A 16,738-nucleotide genomic window follows, 5' to 3' on the forward strand; every position below is an offset into this window, starting at 1 on the left:
TTTACTGGACTTTGTATGACATTAAGTGATAAATGAAAACTATTTATGTCATTATTTTCCTATTATTATGCAACATTTTTCACAAGTGCCTAAAACTTTTGCACAGTACTGTATACCCCTGATTTATAATATTTTTAAAGAGACATGACTATGTTTTTTAATTAAACATCACATTGAATTGAGTAGTCTTTCATAAAATAAAATACTAGACATTTTTAATATAATTCATTTAATTTTATTAAATATTACACAATTCAATTTGATGGAATTTTGTTGATGAAATTGAAATGCGTAAGTCTTAAAATAGGCTAAAATATTTTTTAAGTGTACAAACATACCGATATTGTTATATAATATCGTTACTGAGAGGTGAAAACATTGAAACGTGTGGAACAGTTGGCATCAAACAGTTTGGACCAAGCAGCTCTAAAATACCGGGTTGGACAGTCAAACAGGAGATCACGTCACAATGTAACTAGTGCAGTGGCTGTCCAATGAGGGTCTGTGATGATGCGGAGTCATGGCGCTGATATGAGCGGACAGCCTACCAAAGTTACACGCTAGATTGAGATATAGCACAAATATCCCAGTCTGTTGAAGAATCTGATGCGGATAGCAACCGAAATCGCCAACAAGTAGTACTTGGTAAGTACAAATGCGACAAAAAAATTTATGTGGATGAAGGAATAAATGAGACGGGTGTAGTGTTGTTTTTCTCAACCGAAGAGGCAGACAGACAGCAGACGGTTATTGTGACGGAAACCGATTTCACGTCTGTTTCTATAGTGATCATGACGCGGGACTTTGCTCAGATACCTCTTAGTTATTTCGCTGGGATGAAAAGTATGTGAGAAACGTTGCTGTTTTCATTTGCTGCTTTTGGCAATAGGTGAAGATGAGCAATGCCATTAGCTATCAGGTCAAGTCTTAAAATAGATGTATTGTATTGGTTGTAATCAAAAGCAAACGGCCTAATGAACTGGTAAAAACATATTTAACCTTGGTAGTTTACATTTTGAAACATAGGGTATTTTATATGCAGTGCTGTGAGAATTTGCTGTGTTTGGAAACCTGTAGAGCAATGCATCTATCTGAGAGTTTAATACTTTACATATTAAACACAGAAAATATTTTAGAAGCATCAAATTAATCAGTGCATTTGAATATGTGATATACTGTTTTTGCTGGCCACATAATGTATCATATGTATCATATGTATATTATTCTAGGCTATAGGACATCCACTAAAGAACCACATCTTATCATTTATACAAGGGCTCAGTCAAGTGTCCTTATAAGAAATGTGAAGGATTGAGGACTTATTTAACTGCCCTTTTAGGGTGAAGGTTTTGCTCAGCTCCTCTGGGCTTGAGCTGGTGGAATGCAGAGCAGTGGCAGCTGTGTTAATATCATGGGCATTTCTGAGCCAGGTGCAACATTACACTGCTGGCCACTGGTAGGTTAGAGACATTCACAGGGTGTGCAATAGCTTTGCAGACTGAAGTGGGGCCCTTAGGTGTGTGTGAAGCCCTTTACTGTGTTTATTTATCTCATATATGCAGTAGAAGTTATTCTGAAGTTTAGCAAAAACAATGTTTAAAATGGAAACCTTGCAAACAATAACAAAGGACTTAATTTGGGTTACATATCCTAATTTCTCCTCGTCATCATGATCGTGTCAGAACAGTTGTAAACTCTTTGAAAAATGAGCTCATGTCCCTTTAAATGTGCACTCAGTAATTTTTTTTTTCTCATTAAAAAAACTTTTACTCCTAAAGAAATGAATTGTAATTTTGAAATGTATGTATAAAATCATGAGCATTCACATGAGATGAAGACTCCAGTTATAACATTATCTTTATAAAGCTGTTTAAATCTACATGGAGAGGGTCCCCTCAAGGGGGTTGCCATATTAGGATCACATGACCAGTCAAATACTACTCTCTTAATGTTAGTAACCACTCTGTTTTTGGACACTTTCACTCTTGGATTAAATTAAAGGAATAGTTCACCCAAAAATGAAAATTTGCTGATAATTTACTCACCCTCGGGCCATCCAAGATGTATCGGAGTTTCTTTCTTCATCAAAACAGAATTTAAGACTTTTAGGATTTCATTTCAGGCCTCCTCCTTCAAACAATGCAAGTGAATGTACACATGACTCCAGTCGACAAATAAAGTTCTTCTGAACCCAAACGATTTATTATTTTTAGAAACAAAACAATACTTATATACTTTTTAACTACAAATGTTCGCTTCAGTACATCTCTGTACATGAATGGAGGACATTCACCTGCATTGTTTAGAGGTGGAGGCCTGATATGAAATCTTAAATTCTGTTTTGATGAAGAAAGAAACTCTTGGATGGCCTGAGAGTGAGTAAATTATCAGCAAATTTCATTTTTGGGTGAACTATTCCTTTAATCATGGCTGACTGCGAATAGTGAATTTCTACATTGGCATCTGTAAATGAAAGCTATTGATTTTAAATTATACTGCATCTACGCCACTAGGTGTCAGTGTAAGTCCAAGATGACACAAACAAAAAAGTTACTGAGTGGACCTTTAACCTGGCCATTTCCACAATTTCCAGAGAGTTCAAACAGTATAAGCCACAGTAATCATTTAAATTAAGATCATTTAAATTTAGACGTCAGTAATATAAAGTTCAAATGGACCTTGTGAAATTTTTTTTCCAAAATAAGTTAAAAGCGTCAGGTAAAACGAAGAATGTGGAGTTATGAAATTAGTCTAATCATAAATGAAAAATATTCAAGAAGGATTTTTTTCATATACTTTGAATAATCATTTAATTAAATTTATTTTATTTTTTGTTGTAAAAATATTTTGTCTGGTAGCCTGGTGTACTCATGATTACACCAACCTATCAGTTTGCTTCAGAAGACATTAACTGATCGACTAGAGTCGTGTAGATTACTTTTATGCTGTCTAAAAATGCCTTTTGGACTGTAAAATAGCCAGCAGCCTGATGACACTTGTTTACTTGCATTATAAGGACTTACAGAGCTTCAACATTTTTCTAAAAATCTTAATTTGTGTTCTGCTGAAGAAAGACAGTCATACACATCTGGGGTGGCATCAGGGTAAGTTAATAATGAGAGAATATAAATTTTTGGTGAACTATTCCTTTAATTTTGCTCATCAAAAATGTATGCTCTGAGTAAGTAGCATAGAATAGGTTTTAGACTAGGTATGGCATTTTTATTATTTTTTTTTTTAATGAATTTTACCCTGATCAAGAATGCTGGTTTCAGCAATGTGCTTAAATTTGTCTGTGCGCACTTCATGTTAGAACAATACATTAGGTTTATTGAACATTTCTCACAGGCCTATTTTGTTCTATCCTAGCTAATGATTTATTTATTTTTCACACCGGAACTGTTACTGGTTATTTGATCATATAGGCTAATGTAGGTGTTGTGAAATATACGCAACTTTTCAGAGCATTTTTTCTCTCGTAGATTTAGATTACCTGTTAATTATTTTTAACAATGTCCTGACTGTTGTAATATGTTAAGTTCCTTGTACTTAGTGAATTCCTTTTAGAACAGGCTATTAGGTTTGCTTTATTGGTCCTGCACTATTCATTCAGTTGTTTTTAATAAATATGCCTGTAATCGCTAACGTTAATTCACTGAATTTGTATCATGTTCTATATTTAATGTAAAATGATTATAATGCAAGGCAAGCACGTTGCTGTTAAATGTCCCTTTTCAGCGGAATTTTGTGTCGGATTTGGCTGTCGGAATAGATTAAGTATAATGGGTCGCATAAACACACAATGGTTTTTGACGGTTTTCTGTGGGTTTCTTTCTTTTTAGACTAGTCGACTGTTCGACTCAAATTTTCATTTAAACAGCAGTGAAATTAGTCGTTCCGCACTCTCTAATACATAGAGCAGCAAATGCTATGTCACCAAAAGGGGTTTCCGGTCCATAGTCACGTCTCCTAACTATAGATCTTGACACCTTATTGACACATGACATGACAGAAGTTAGAACGGTTACAGTCTTCTCTTCACTCACATGTTAGAGTGTCTTATTTGTGAAAGGTCACAGGACTGACTGCATCCTATTCTGGGACCTACTGGTAAACAGACTACAGTAAGCACTTTGACATTTATGTTGATTAATACCCAACAGGTATGAAAGGAACGAGAGGGTTACTTCATAAACCCCGGCTTAATAAAAACAGTGCTCAACTTATGCATAGCTGTTGGATTCTCTTTGAACTGCTGGTTTGTTTTTAGAGCACTATAGGTCATTGTCAAGAACTGATTTGGATTTTGGTTTGATTAAAAGAAATGCTTATAGAAAGGCATTTAAAGAAATAGTTCATCCAAAAATGAAAATTTTGTCATAAAATTCTCTTATACTCTTACATGGAACACCAAGTGAAATGTAAGGCAGAATGTTAGCCTCAGTCATCATTTGCTTTATAGAACCACTATAAAATCTAAATGGTTGTCATAATCTCTATCAGTTATGTTTTTCAGGTAACTCTTTTTGCAAACAGCTACAAGTCAAACACATAACTAAGACACTGCATTATAGAGAATGTATATCAGCATCTAATAAAAATACCCAGCCTCTCAGTAATCCAGTACATGCATGCACAAGGGAATTTATTAGCCTGTTCCTCAGCTCTTCTGCTATGCATAATGTAGGTCTCTCACTGAAAATTGTAGAGCTTTGCTGTTAGCTCTGTGCAGTTGCTGACCCTTTGGGGGCCCCTTCTCTCTCCTCCTCTTTTCACTCTCCCTCTCTCGTCCTTATTGATGAGCCAACCTTCATAAAACTTTGCTGAGCTGCCTGCTGCATAAGTGGATATCTGCATGGAATGCCACATGGCTCTGCAGGATATAGATGTTTTGTGCATTCGAGGACACGTTTGTTTGACAACTGTTTTTGATACCTGACACTGGAGATGGAAATACCTTTTTATTTTAAACTCACTGACTGCAATTAGCATAGGCACACTAATAGTATTTTTGACTGTGAAAAATTCCTTTCTTCACTTGCCTGCCTTGGGACTCTCATAGAGAATTTAAACAAGGAGAAACAGTCTTTTAATGTTATGAAATAACAATAAGTGGTGGAGGATGAATCTCAGTTGCTTCCGCCTCCGAGCATCTTATCATGTGGCTTGTTGAGCGCATTACCACGGAGTAGTAGTGCGTGTGGAGGCCCACACTATTCTCTGCAGCATCCACACACAAATCCCCACCGAGAGCGAGAACCACACATTATAGTGACCATGAGGAGGTTACCCCATGTTACTCTACCCTCCCTAGCAACCGGGCCAATTTGGTTGCTTAGGAGACCTGGTTGAAGTCACTCAGCATGCCCTGGATTCGAACTCGTGACTCCAGGGGTGGTAGTCAGCGTCAATACTCGCTGAGCTACCCAGACGTAGTGCGTGTAGTACGCTATTCTCCGTGGCATCCACACACAACTCACCACGTGCCCCACTGAGAGCGAGATCCACACATTATAGCGACCACGAGGAGGTTATCCCATGTGACTCTACCCTCCCTAGCAACCGGGCCAATTTGGTTGCTTAGGAGACCTGGCTGGAGTCACTCAGCATGCCCTGGATTCAAACTCGCAACTCCAGGGGTGGTAGTCAGCGTCAATACTCGCTGAGCTACCCAGACCTCCCTCCCACCATACCATGCTTATAATATATCACAATTCTCTTTGAGTTCATTAAAAAAATTGTGAACCAGTGAACACTTACATTTCAGTCTGTTCCTCACATAATATTATTTTATAGCTTCAGACATTAAATGTAGCACATGAGTCATATGGAGTACTTTTATGACTTTTATGGTACTTTATATTATTCATTAAGAAAGTAATATAGAGCTGGAATGACATGAGATTAAGTAAATGACGACAAATGGGCGAGTTATTCCTTTAAACTTTTGCTTTGTTGCTGTTTGAGGGTACTCAGAGTGGGGAATGGAACATTTCAGTAATCTCCAGTAACAGAAGCTGAAGGGTGTGAGGAGACCCCCCTCCCTGTCTGTGAAAATGGACACTGCAGGTGTATTTATAGACCAGACACAGTGATGAGCACTCTTTTTTAAGAGACCAACGGTTGCACACATTCGTCATAACCATATGATATTTCATTCTAGAAGCTACGTGCTCTTCTTTCATAATTTAAACGCTTTGGGAGGAAACACAGGTAGGCTAAACTACATTTCAAATTTGAAGTTTTATATTTTAAGGAATTAGTTTCACACTGAGTCAAATGAGAAATGCTTGTGTGTCTTTTCAAACTACTTAAAAAACATCACTTCTCCATTTATAGACAAATCCAGTGTTCTGAGTGGAAGTACACAAAGAGAGATACACTAAACTAAAGGGAGTTGCTATGGAGAAGCCAGTTTTACAATCGCAGTCCTCTATGCTGCCCTTCTTTGATGCAGCCCATGCTGTCAACTTGCTCCGTGGTATCCACGAGCTCCGCGCAGAGCGCAAGTTCTTTGATGTCACATTGTGCGCTGAGGGCAAAGAGTTCCACTGCCATCGAACTGTGCTAGCAGCTGCCAGCACCTACTTTCGCGCTATGTTTGCCGGTACGCTGCGAGAAAGTGTAATGGACCGTGTGGTACTGCACGAGGTATCTGCCGAACTCTTGGGCCTCCTGGTGGACTTTTGCTACACAGGCCACGTCACTGTCACACATGACAATGTGGATCTCCTACTCAAGACAGCGGACCTCTTCCAGTTCCCTTCTGTCAAAGAGGCATGCTGTGCTTTCCTGGAACAGAGGCTTGATGTCTCCAACTGCTTGGAGATCCAGGACTTTGCAGAGGCTTATGCCTGCCATGAGTTGGCCACTAGTGCTCGCCGTTTCGTGCTGAAGAACATTGTGGAGCTGGCAAAGAGCATGGACTTTGAAAGGCTGTCTTGGAAGCGACTACTGGAGTTTGTGTCTGATGATGGACTGTGTGTGGATAAGGAAGAAACGGCGTACCAGATTGCCATACGCTGGGTCAAAGCTGACCTGCAGCACCACTTGCATTACTGGCCTGAGCTGCTGCAACAGGTGCGCCTTCCGTTTGTTCGACGTTTCTATCTTCTGGCCCACGTGGAGAGTGATCCGCTGGTCTACTTGTCACCGGCCTGTTTGCGGTTGGTCAGTGAGGCACGTAGCTTTCAGTCATACGAATATGACCGCCATGACCGACCCAGCCATCGAATGCGCCCTCGTCCGTCCACTGGCCTGGCTGAAATTCTGGTGGTGGTGGGAGGATGTGATCAGGACTGTGATGAGCTTGTTACTGTGGATTGCTACAACCCTCAGACTGGACAGTGGAGATATTTAGCTGAATTTCCAGACCACCTTGGAGGTGGCTACAGCATAGCAGCCCTGGGCAACGACATTTATGTGACAGGTTAGTAGAGAGCAACCAATTTTGCCAATTTTTTTATCCTTTTACAACAATAACAATAGCAATTATTTTACATTATAACTGATATGCAGAACATATGTTTGTTTTATGTGTGGTTTTTTTAAAATTACATTGAAACAACAATAAAAACATTTAAATAAAATCATATTTTAATAATAATATATATGCCATTTATTTTTATGAAATGTTGTTTTGTAATCTAAATGGTGACGGCCTATCTCTAAAGGGGCTTCCACATTACTTGTGTCAGCGTTGATGAACTCTACGGTGAGAAGCCTCAGCGTTAGCCCCGGCGCCACATTTTGTGTCTCCGTCAAGCGTTGTAACGTGGTGTTTAAATCTGAACTTTGATCCTGTTGTCGCTAACCTTTCAAAGCGAATGCCAATCATTTGACTACCAGGCAACTTTTTGTCTCACTAATGATATATTTTAGAGTAGCTAAGAAATATTTAAAAACTGTCACAATTTATTGAAGAGATGTTGAATGTCTCAATTTCTTTTTATTCATAAATATTTACCTAATTGTTTCCAAGCATCCACAAACCGCAATTAATGAACTAATTTAAATTCACCAAGAATATACTTAATATAAACAAGTCCTCTTATTACTGCAATGAATGAATTCTGCAATGAATGTATAAAAGCATTTGCCAGGACTTTTTTCTCTTAAAAGTCCAAATACATGTTTTCAGTGTTCACTGTGCTGCACACCTCTTGCTTTATTGCCTGGCAAACTCATAAAAATGCTTCTCATGTGGAATTCAAAGTGGAGCTTGACATCCTGACATGAATCACGTGAAACCTCCTTAACCGTTGCGCGTTTCTCATTTAGTAATAAATAACTGTTGCATAAAAAGCTAAGTAATTTACACAAACAGTATGTTAAATAAGTTACTTGTAAACACCATTATTTTCTGTTGAACACAGTGATGTAATGACATTTGGTGCTATTCTTTAGAGACCTACCAAATGGTCTCATTTATCGGTAGATCTGATATTAAAGAATCGATAACCAATCAAGTAAAAAGTTGTTAATGGTCAAATATATCTGTCAAAACGACTATCGATCTATCTCTACAGGTTAATATAATGACTATTTGGGACTTGAAGGACAAACTCATGTACTGAACAAGTATTATTTCTTACTTGTGTAATATAAGAAAGCCCAAATCCCAAAGAGTCTCCAAAGAAGCTTCATGGTGTCCTTTCCAAACAACTGCTTACAACATGGCAGCAAATGTATAAATAAACCTCTGTGTGTCTGGCTATTCAAGTGTGTTGATGGGACAAAGTGTTCTGCTAGATCAGCAATGGTCAGCATGCTTTAAGGTAACAAATAAGTTGTTTACAGAAATGGACAATGTTTTAACTGATAAAACATCCCAGGCGGTTGTATTTTGTGTCTGTTTGTAAAACAAACAAAAGAAAATGGTAAAGTGCCATTTGCAGTTACATAAATGAAATGAAGTGTTATGATGTTTAAAAAGGTGCTTGAGCACTGGCAGGGTTAGTTACTAATTTTTCATCTGAGATTTTTAATCTCAAATGATGTCACCCCTTTATATACTATACAGTTGGACGACACTTTGAGGCACTACTAAATAAATACATGTAAATACTGTTAATAATGACACTACTACTACTGCTACAACCCCAATTCTGAAAAAGTTGGGACAGTATGAAAAATGCTAATAAAAACAAAAAGGAGAGATCTGTAAATTATATTCACCCTTTGCTATATTGAAAGCACTACAACTAAACATTATATGATGTTTTACCTTGTGAATTTCATTGTTTTTTTAGTTTTTTTTTTAAATGTACAGTAATTTCAAATCAAATGATTGCAACACGCTCCAAAAAAGTCTTTTTTTCATCATTTCTTCTAATAACACTTATCAAGCATTTAGGCACTGATGACACAAATTTAAGTTTAAAAAGTGGAATTTTCCATTCATCCATTATGCAGGTCTTCAGCTGCACAATTGTACGGGGTCTTCGTTGCCGTATTGTGTGCTTCATAATGCACCACACATTCTCAATTGGAGATGGTCAGGACTGCAGGCAGGCCAATCTAGCACCCGCACTCTCTGTTTATTCGGCCAGTATGTGGTTTGAAGTTGTCCTGCTAAAAATTCCGGGACGTCCTTAGAAAAGGTGGTGCTGGATGGCAGTATATGCTGCTCCAAAATTGTTACATATCTGTTTGCATTAATGATGCCCTCACAGATGTGCAAGTTACCCATGCCATGGGCACTGACACACCCCTGGCCCATACAGACACTGGCTTTTGGACCTGACGCTGATAACAGCTTGGATGGTCCTTTTCCTCTTTGGCCCGGAGAACACGATGGCTGTGTTTTTCAAAAACTATATGAAAAGTGGACTCATCGGACCAAAAAACACAGTTCCACTGTTCTACTTTCCATCTAAGATAAGGCCGAGCCCAGAGAAGTCAGTGTTGATGTAGGGCTTCTGCTTTGCATAATAAAGTCTTAACTTGCATCTGTGGACGCAGCGGTGAGTGGTGTTGACTAACAAAGGTTTACTAAATTAATCCCAAGCCCATGTTCATGATATCCATTACAGATGAATGATGTTTTTTAAGACAGTGACGTCTGAGGGATCAGAGATCACGCGCATTCAGAAGTTGTTTTTGTCTTGCCCTTTACGCACCGAGGTTTGACCATATTCCTTGAATCTTTTACCTATATTGTGCACTGTACAGGGTGAAATGCCCAAAATCCTTCCAATTTGTCTTTGGGGAACATTGTTCTCAAAGTGCTGGATTATTTGCTGAATCATCTGTTGGCAAATTAACAAATCTTGAACAATCCTTGCTCTTGAAGGACGAGGCTGTAAACATGACACGATTGCCTCACCTGTTTCATCTCCTGTTTCACATTGCCTTGTTATTTTAACTCGTAAAATTGTTATTAGTCTTAAATTGCCTGTCTCATCTTTTTTTGGAGTGTGTTGCAATCATCTGATTTGAAATTACTGTACATAAAAAAACTAAAAAACTATGAAATTCACAAGGTAAAACATCATATAATGTTTAGTTGTGCTTTCAATATAGCAAAGGGTGAAAATAATTTACAAATCACTCCTTTTTGTTTTTATTAGCATTTTTCCTACTGTTTCAACTTTTTCGGAATTGGGGTACTATTACTACTACATATTTTGAGGGAGACTTACCTGTTGTGGAGAGATGGTACACTGATATGAAACAGATTGATTTACAATATTTTATTTTGGTATATGTAAATTTGTATATGTAAAGTAAGAACAGTACATGGTAGGAAAGAAAATGTAGAAACACTCAAGTAACTACAGTCATGCTGTTTTCTGCTGTTTAGAATTGCAAATTTGTTTACAGTCTCCAAAGAAATCAAAATGGGTGTTTTGTTGCTTTTAGTCCATGTTTACTAGCTTTAAAGCCACCTGTAACTAGTGTTCTCATAAAAAATGACAAAATAAACTTTTAGCAGAAATAGACATTTAAATTTACAGTCTTTTTCTTCTGGGAAAACAGACCAAAAGTGCTGATGACTCGTCTTGCACTGCACATATTTTTGTCCAATCAAGTGCTCTCTTGAGTGAGAATGCCCCTCCCCTGACTAGCAAGTAGCAAATCATGGTTCACTACTATGATTAAACTAAAGCCTAATGGCATTTGCTTTTTTTAAAGGGATGATTTTATCATGTCTTTAAAGTCAGTCTTTTTTAAAATGCAAGTTACCATTCCTCTTCTTAACATCCTTCATTTTGTAATAGGTGGCTCGGATGGATCACGTCTGTATGATTGCGTTTGGCGCTACAACTCCAGTGTGAATGAGTGGACAGAGGTCTCCCCCATGCTGAAAGCCCGAGAATACCACAGCTCATGTGTTCTCAAGGGCCAGCTCTATGTGGTTGCTTTGGACAGCACAGAACGCTATGACCATATCTTGGACTGCTGGGAGACCTTGCCACCCATGTTGCATCCCATGGATAACTGTTCTACCACGGCATGCAGGGGACGGCTCTATGCCATTGGCTCATTAACTGGAGAGGACACGATGGCTATTCAGTGCTACGATGCTGATAGCAATTGCTGGACACTTGTGAACAGTGGAGAGTTGCCTCCGTGGTCTTTTGCCCCCAAACCAGTGACTTTAAACGGCTTGATCTACTTCGTAAGGTGAGCGTAGTGCTGAATGATTCCCATGAAGTAACACATTTTCACATTAATAAAGTGTCCCATTCCTAGTGTTTAGCTGGGAATGGATGGTGATAGGCAAGTAAGTGAAATGTCTCTAAATACTTTAAGTTTCTCATGACAGTGGTTGTGTTTCAGGGATGATTCGGCAGAGGTTGATGTCTACAACCCACAGAAAAACGAATGGGACAAGATTAGTCCCATGACGCAAGTATGTAGGCTACAATTGTTTTACTCTCAGTCCATAAAACTGTATATACAAATCCCTTTCTTGCCTTTGTCTTTAAAGGTATATTTAACCCAAAAATGAAAATACTGTCATCTTTTACCCTCATGTTATTCTATACCTCTTTCCCCATGACTTTCTTCTGTGAAACACAAAAGGAGAAAGTTTGAAGTGTGTATTTATCTTGTTTTTCCATGCCATTATAATGAATGGGGACTGGAACTTTAAAGTTTCAAAAAGGACCCAAAAGCACAATAAAAGTGTCTATGAAAGTAGTCCATACAACTTTGAAGTCAATTCTGAAGATATATATGTGTGTTTTGAAGCCATGTGATGGCTTTGTGCGAGGAACAGACCACAATTTAAGTCGTTATTCACTGATAATCTTACCTTTCCAGAGAGCTGTTAACCTCTGTGACCACGAGTCAGTGAATTGAACTTGAGAACCGGATCAGACTGATTCATAAACAAATCATTAAGACTGGTTTTGTGAACTGGATCAACAGATTCATTGAAAAGATCTGACACATGAATTCTGGTAGCAAGGGCGGCTGTCAGGATTTTCAGTAATGACTCCGTTTTGGACTGTTCCTTACACAAATCTAGAGTCTACAAAACTAATGACTATATATAAAATGCACAAGTCCTATGGACAACTTTTATGATACTTTTTTTATACTTGTACGTTGATTTTGCATCCATTTTAAAGCTTGAAAGTTCTTGTACCCATTCTTTGTTCTTGCATGGAAAGGATCGACCTGTTTAGATTTTAGAATTTCTCTTGTTGTGTTCCAGGGAAAAAAGAAAGTCACATGGGTTTGGAATGACATAAGTGTGAGAAATGATGACAGAATTTTCATTTATGGGTGAACTGTCCCTTTGAATGTGCAAACTACAAAATCTCACACTCAACAGGTTCATGTTGGAGGCAGTGTTGCAGCTCTGGGTGGTCGGCTCTATGTGTCCGGTGGCTATGACAACACATTTGAGTTGTCCGATGTGGTCGAGGTCTACGATCCTGCTTCTCGATCTTGGACCCCAGCCGGCCGCCTCCCCCAGCCCACCTTCTGGCATGGAAGTGTTAGCATATTTCGACAGTTTATGCCCCTGGTCCCTAGCACCTTTGAACCCATCGACATACCCGAGGCCAGTGTCATCCACCTCCACAGACACCACCGCAACCAGGCACTTAACAACCACAACAACAATGTCAATCAGAACCACAACCAAGATGTCAATCAAGTGCATTGAGAGCTTTTAAAGACACAAGACTGAAGGTTTCTTGGACGTTTGCAGATGGACATTAATTTGACATCGCTACTAAGTGTTTGCACTTTATCACATATTCACCTCAACTGGGCAGTAAAGGGAGCTGGCGAATAGACAATCAATGCTTACATTATTTCACCAATTAACTCTTTAAATGTTGCATGCAGTCTAATGCTTGATGTGTTTACCATGAACAGAGACTTAAAAAAAAGAAAAAAGAAAGTGACTTTATGTAAGAGTGCCTAAAGCATTTGATGATTTTCAAGCAATCCATAATCCATACCTTGGAAATATATGGAGGTTCCACTCACTTTTTTATATTATTTCACTAAATTAATCAGCATGGACCTTTTAATGTGATCCAAAAATTTGCAACTTCAAGTCCACATCCCAAAGTAAACTTGTTCTTACCAAACAAACAAAACAAAAACATTTTGAGACCCCAAGCATTCCGAAAGTTGAAGGTTTGGATTCACTTCGATTGTAGATGCTTCTTTGTAGCATGATTTAAATTTCAGTATTCTGCAATGTGGAAAACAGATGATTGTTTATATAAGCAGAGAAGAGTCTGAAATGAATATTTTGGAGAATCCAAGACTTTCCAAAAACAAAATAATTCTGTTTGAAGGCCACAGCATAACATGTTTTTTTTTTTTCATCTTGCTTGAACTGCATTTGTCAGACAATCTACAGTATGTACAGTACAGTATTTTCTGTGAACTTGTCAAACTCTTATATTTTAATAAATTAAGTTTATTTATAAATATTTAGTCATCTTTTTTTTTATTTTTTTTTTATGGAAGGTATGTAACAGTTTTTGAGTAACAGCTTGTTTGTATTATGCTGTTTGCTGATGACATGAAGAATGACATGAAAGTATGTGAAGCTTTTTTAATTTTATGTAAAATTGTATCAGGATTCTGTAAGAATAACTGGAAGCAATAATTCAGTAACCCATTCTTGTGTAAAAGTGTGTTTGATAATACCATTACTTATGAAACTGATTATTCACAAAGCGATAAAGTGGTAATTAACATTTGTTATTTTATTTTTCTTAAGGAATGTTTAGTTTGTTTTGTGGCCAAAGTAATTTTTACAGTGTTGATTAGATGTTTTGATTTGTGCCGTATTGTTTGTGTGGTCAACAAATAAATAACAGGCTGCACTTTTACTTTGTCTTTTCATTTATATATATATATATACTACCGGTCAAAAGTTTTGAAACACTTACTCATTCTTTATTTATATATATATATATATATATATATATATTTATTATTATTATTATTTGTTATTATTTTTTTTTTTCACATTTTAGAATAAAAGTCATCAAAACTATGGAATAACATAAATGGAACTATGGGAATTATGTTGTGACTAAAAATCCAAAATAAATCAAAACTGTGTTATATTTTAGCATCTTCAAAGTAGTCACCCTTTGCCTAGAATTTGCAGACATGTACGCTTGACATTTTCTCAACCAACTTCTTGATGTATCACCCTGGGATGCTTTTTAAACAGTATTGAAGGAGTTCCCATCTATGTTGGGCAATTATTGACTGCTTTTCTTTATTATTTGGTACAAGTCATCAATTTCAAAAACTTTTTTTTTTAATTAAATTTTAGTTTTGTAATTAAATAGATTAATATGGTGGCACAATTATATTTTTGCTACAAAACTAATTTCAAACATTTAAGCATACACCTTCAGATCAAAAGATTTTTAAAGATCATGAGAAACATTTCGGTCAAGCGTTTCAAAACGTTTGACCGGTAGTGTATATATGTATTTACAGTTGTGCTCAAAAGTTTGCATACCCTTGGAGAATTGGTAATATATGTACCGTTTTGAAAGAAAACATGAGTAAACAGGCAAAACACATTTCTTTTATTTCTTATGGGATTCATATTCAACTGTAGGTTATAACAGAATGGCACAATCATAAAACAAAATATGGCAACAAAGAAAAAAATGAAATGTCCCCTGTTCAAAAGTCTGCATACCCTTAGTTCTTAATACTGTGTATTGCCCCCTTTAGCATCAATGACAGCATGCAGTCTTTTGTAATAGTTGTCTATGAGGCCCCAAATTCTTACAGGTGGTATAGCTTCCCATTCGTCTTGGCAAAATGCCTCCAGGTCATGCAAAGTCTTTGGTCGTCTTGCATGAACCTCACGTTTGAGATCTTCCCAGAGTGGCTCGATGATATTAAGGTCAGGAGACTGTGATGGCCACTCCAGAACCTTCAACTTTTTCTGCTGTAACCACTGGAGGGTCAACTTGGCCTTGTGCTCACTGTCGTGCTGGAAAGTCCAAGAGCGCCCCATGCGCAACTTTTGTGCAGAATAATGCAAATTGTCTGCCAGTATTTTCTGATAACATGCTGCATTCATCTTGCCATCAATTTTCACAAGATTCCCCGTGCCTTTAGAGCTCATACACCCCCAAAACATCAGTGAGCCACTGCCATGCTTCACAGTGGGGATGGTATTCTTTTCACTATAGGCCTTGTTGGCCCCTCTCCAAACAAAGCTCTATTTTGGTCTCGTCACTCCAAATTACAGTGTGCCAGAAGTTGTGAGGTGTGTCAAGGTGTTGTCGGGCATATTGTAACCGGGCTTTTTTGTAGCATTGGCACAGTAAAGGCTTCTTTCTGGCAACTCGACCATGCAGTTCATTTTTGTTCAAGTATCGTCGTATTGTGCTCCTTGAAACAACCACACCGTCTTTGAGCAGCCTGTATTTCTCCTGAGGTTACCTGTGGGTTTTTCTTTGTATCCCGAACAATTATTCTGGCAGTTGTGGCTGAAATCTTTCTTGGTCTACCTGACCTTGGCTTGGTAACAAGAGATCCTCGAATTTTCCACTTCTTAATAAGTGATTGAACAGTACTGACTGGCATTTTCAAGGCTTTGTATATCTTTTTATATCCTTTTCCATCTTTATAAAGTTCCATTACCTTGTTGCGCAGCTCTTTTGACAGTTCTTTTCTGCTCCCCATGGCTCAGTATCTAGTCTGCTCAGTGCATCCATGTAAGAGCTAACAAACTCACTGACTATTTATACACAGACACTAATTGCAATTTAAAAAGCCACAGGTGTGGGAAATTAACCTTTAATTGCCATTTAAACCTGTGTGTGTCACCTTGTGTGTCTGTAACAAGGCCAAACATTCAAGGGTATGTAAACTTTTGATCAGGGCCATTTGGGTGATTTCTGTTACCATTATGATTTAAAAAGGAGCCAATCATCTATGTGATAATAAATGGCTTCATATGATCACTATCCTTAAATAAAAGACAGTTTTTTTGCATGATCAGTCATATTTTCAAAATCAATGCCAAAATTTCACAATTTCTGCCAGGGTATGCAAACTTTTGAGCACAACTGTATATATATATATATATATATATATATATATATATATATATATATATATATATATATATATATACACACACACACACACACACACACACACACACCGATTAGCCACAACATTAAAACCACCTGCCTAATATTGTGTAGGTTCCCCTCGTGCCGCCAAAACAGCGCCAACCTGCATCTCAGAACTGCATTCTGAGATGCTATTCTTC

General features: G+C 37.7%; 1 protein-coding gene across 3 annotated transcripts; it reads left to right on the forward strand.

Moving 5' to 3' along the window:
* Positions 1-522: 522 nt before the first annotated feature.
* Positions 523-16,544, forward strand: LOC127419531 (kelch-like protein 21). 3 transcript variants are annotated; one of them, XM_051661003.1, is made up of 5 exons: positions 523-645; positions 6,340-7,429; positions 11,223-11,628; positions 11,785-11,857; positions 12,788-16,544. In XM_051661003.1, the coding sequence occupies exons 2-5, from the start codon at positions 6,403-6,405 to the stop codon at positions 13,121-13,123; spliced, it is 1,842 nt and encodes a 613-aa protein (XP_051516963.1). In that variant the 5' UTR covers positions 523-645; positions 6,340-6,402; the 3' UTR covers positions 13,124-16,544. The 3 variants fall into 3 exon arrangements, with proteins under 3 accessions (XP_051516963.1, XP_051516965.1, XP_051516964.1); XM_051661004.1 differs by lacking the exon at positions 523-645 and adding an exon at positions 5,780-6,213; XM_051661005.1 differs by having other exon boundaries at positions 11,785-12,928.
* Positions 16,545-16,738: the final 194 nt, after the last annotated feature.

Source organism: Myxocyprinus asiaticus, chromosome 28 (genome assembly GCF_019703515.2).
Source record: "Myxocyprinus asiaticus isolate MX2 ecotype Aquarium Trade chromosome 28, UBuf_Myxa_2, whole genome shotgun sequence".
Taxonomy (NCBI): domain Eukaryota; kingdom Metazoa; phylum Chordata; class Actinopteri; order Cypriniformes; family Catostomidae; genus Myxocyprinus; species Myxocyprinus asiaticus.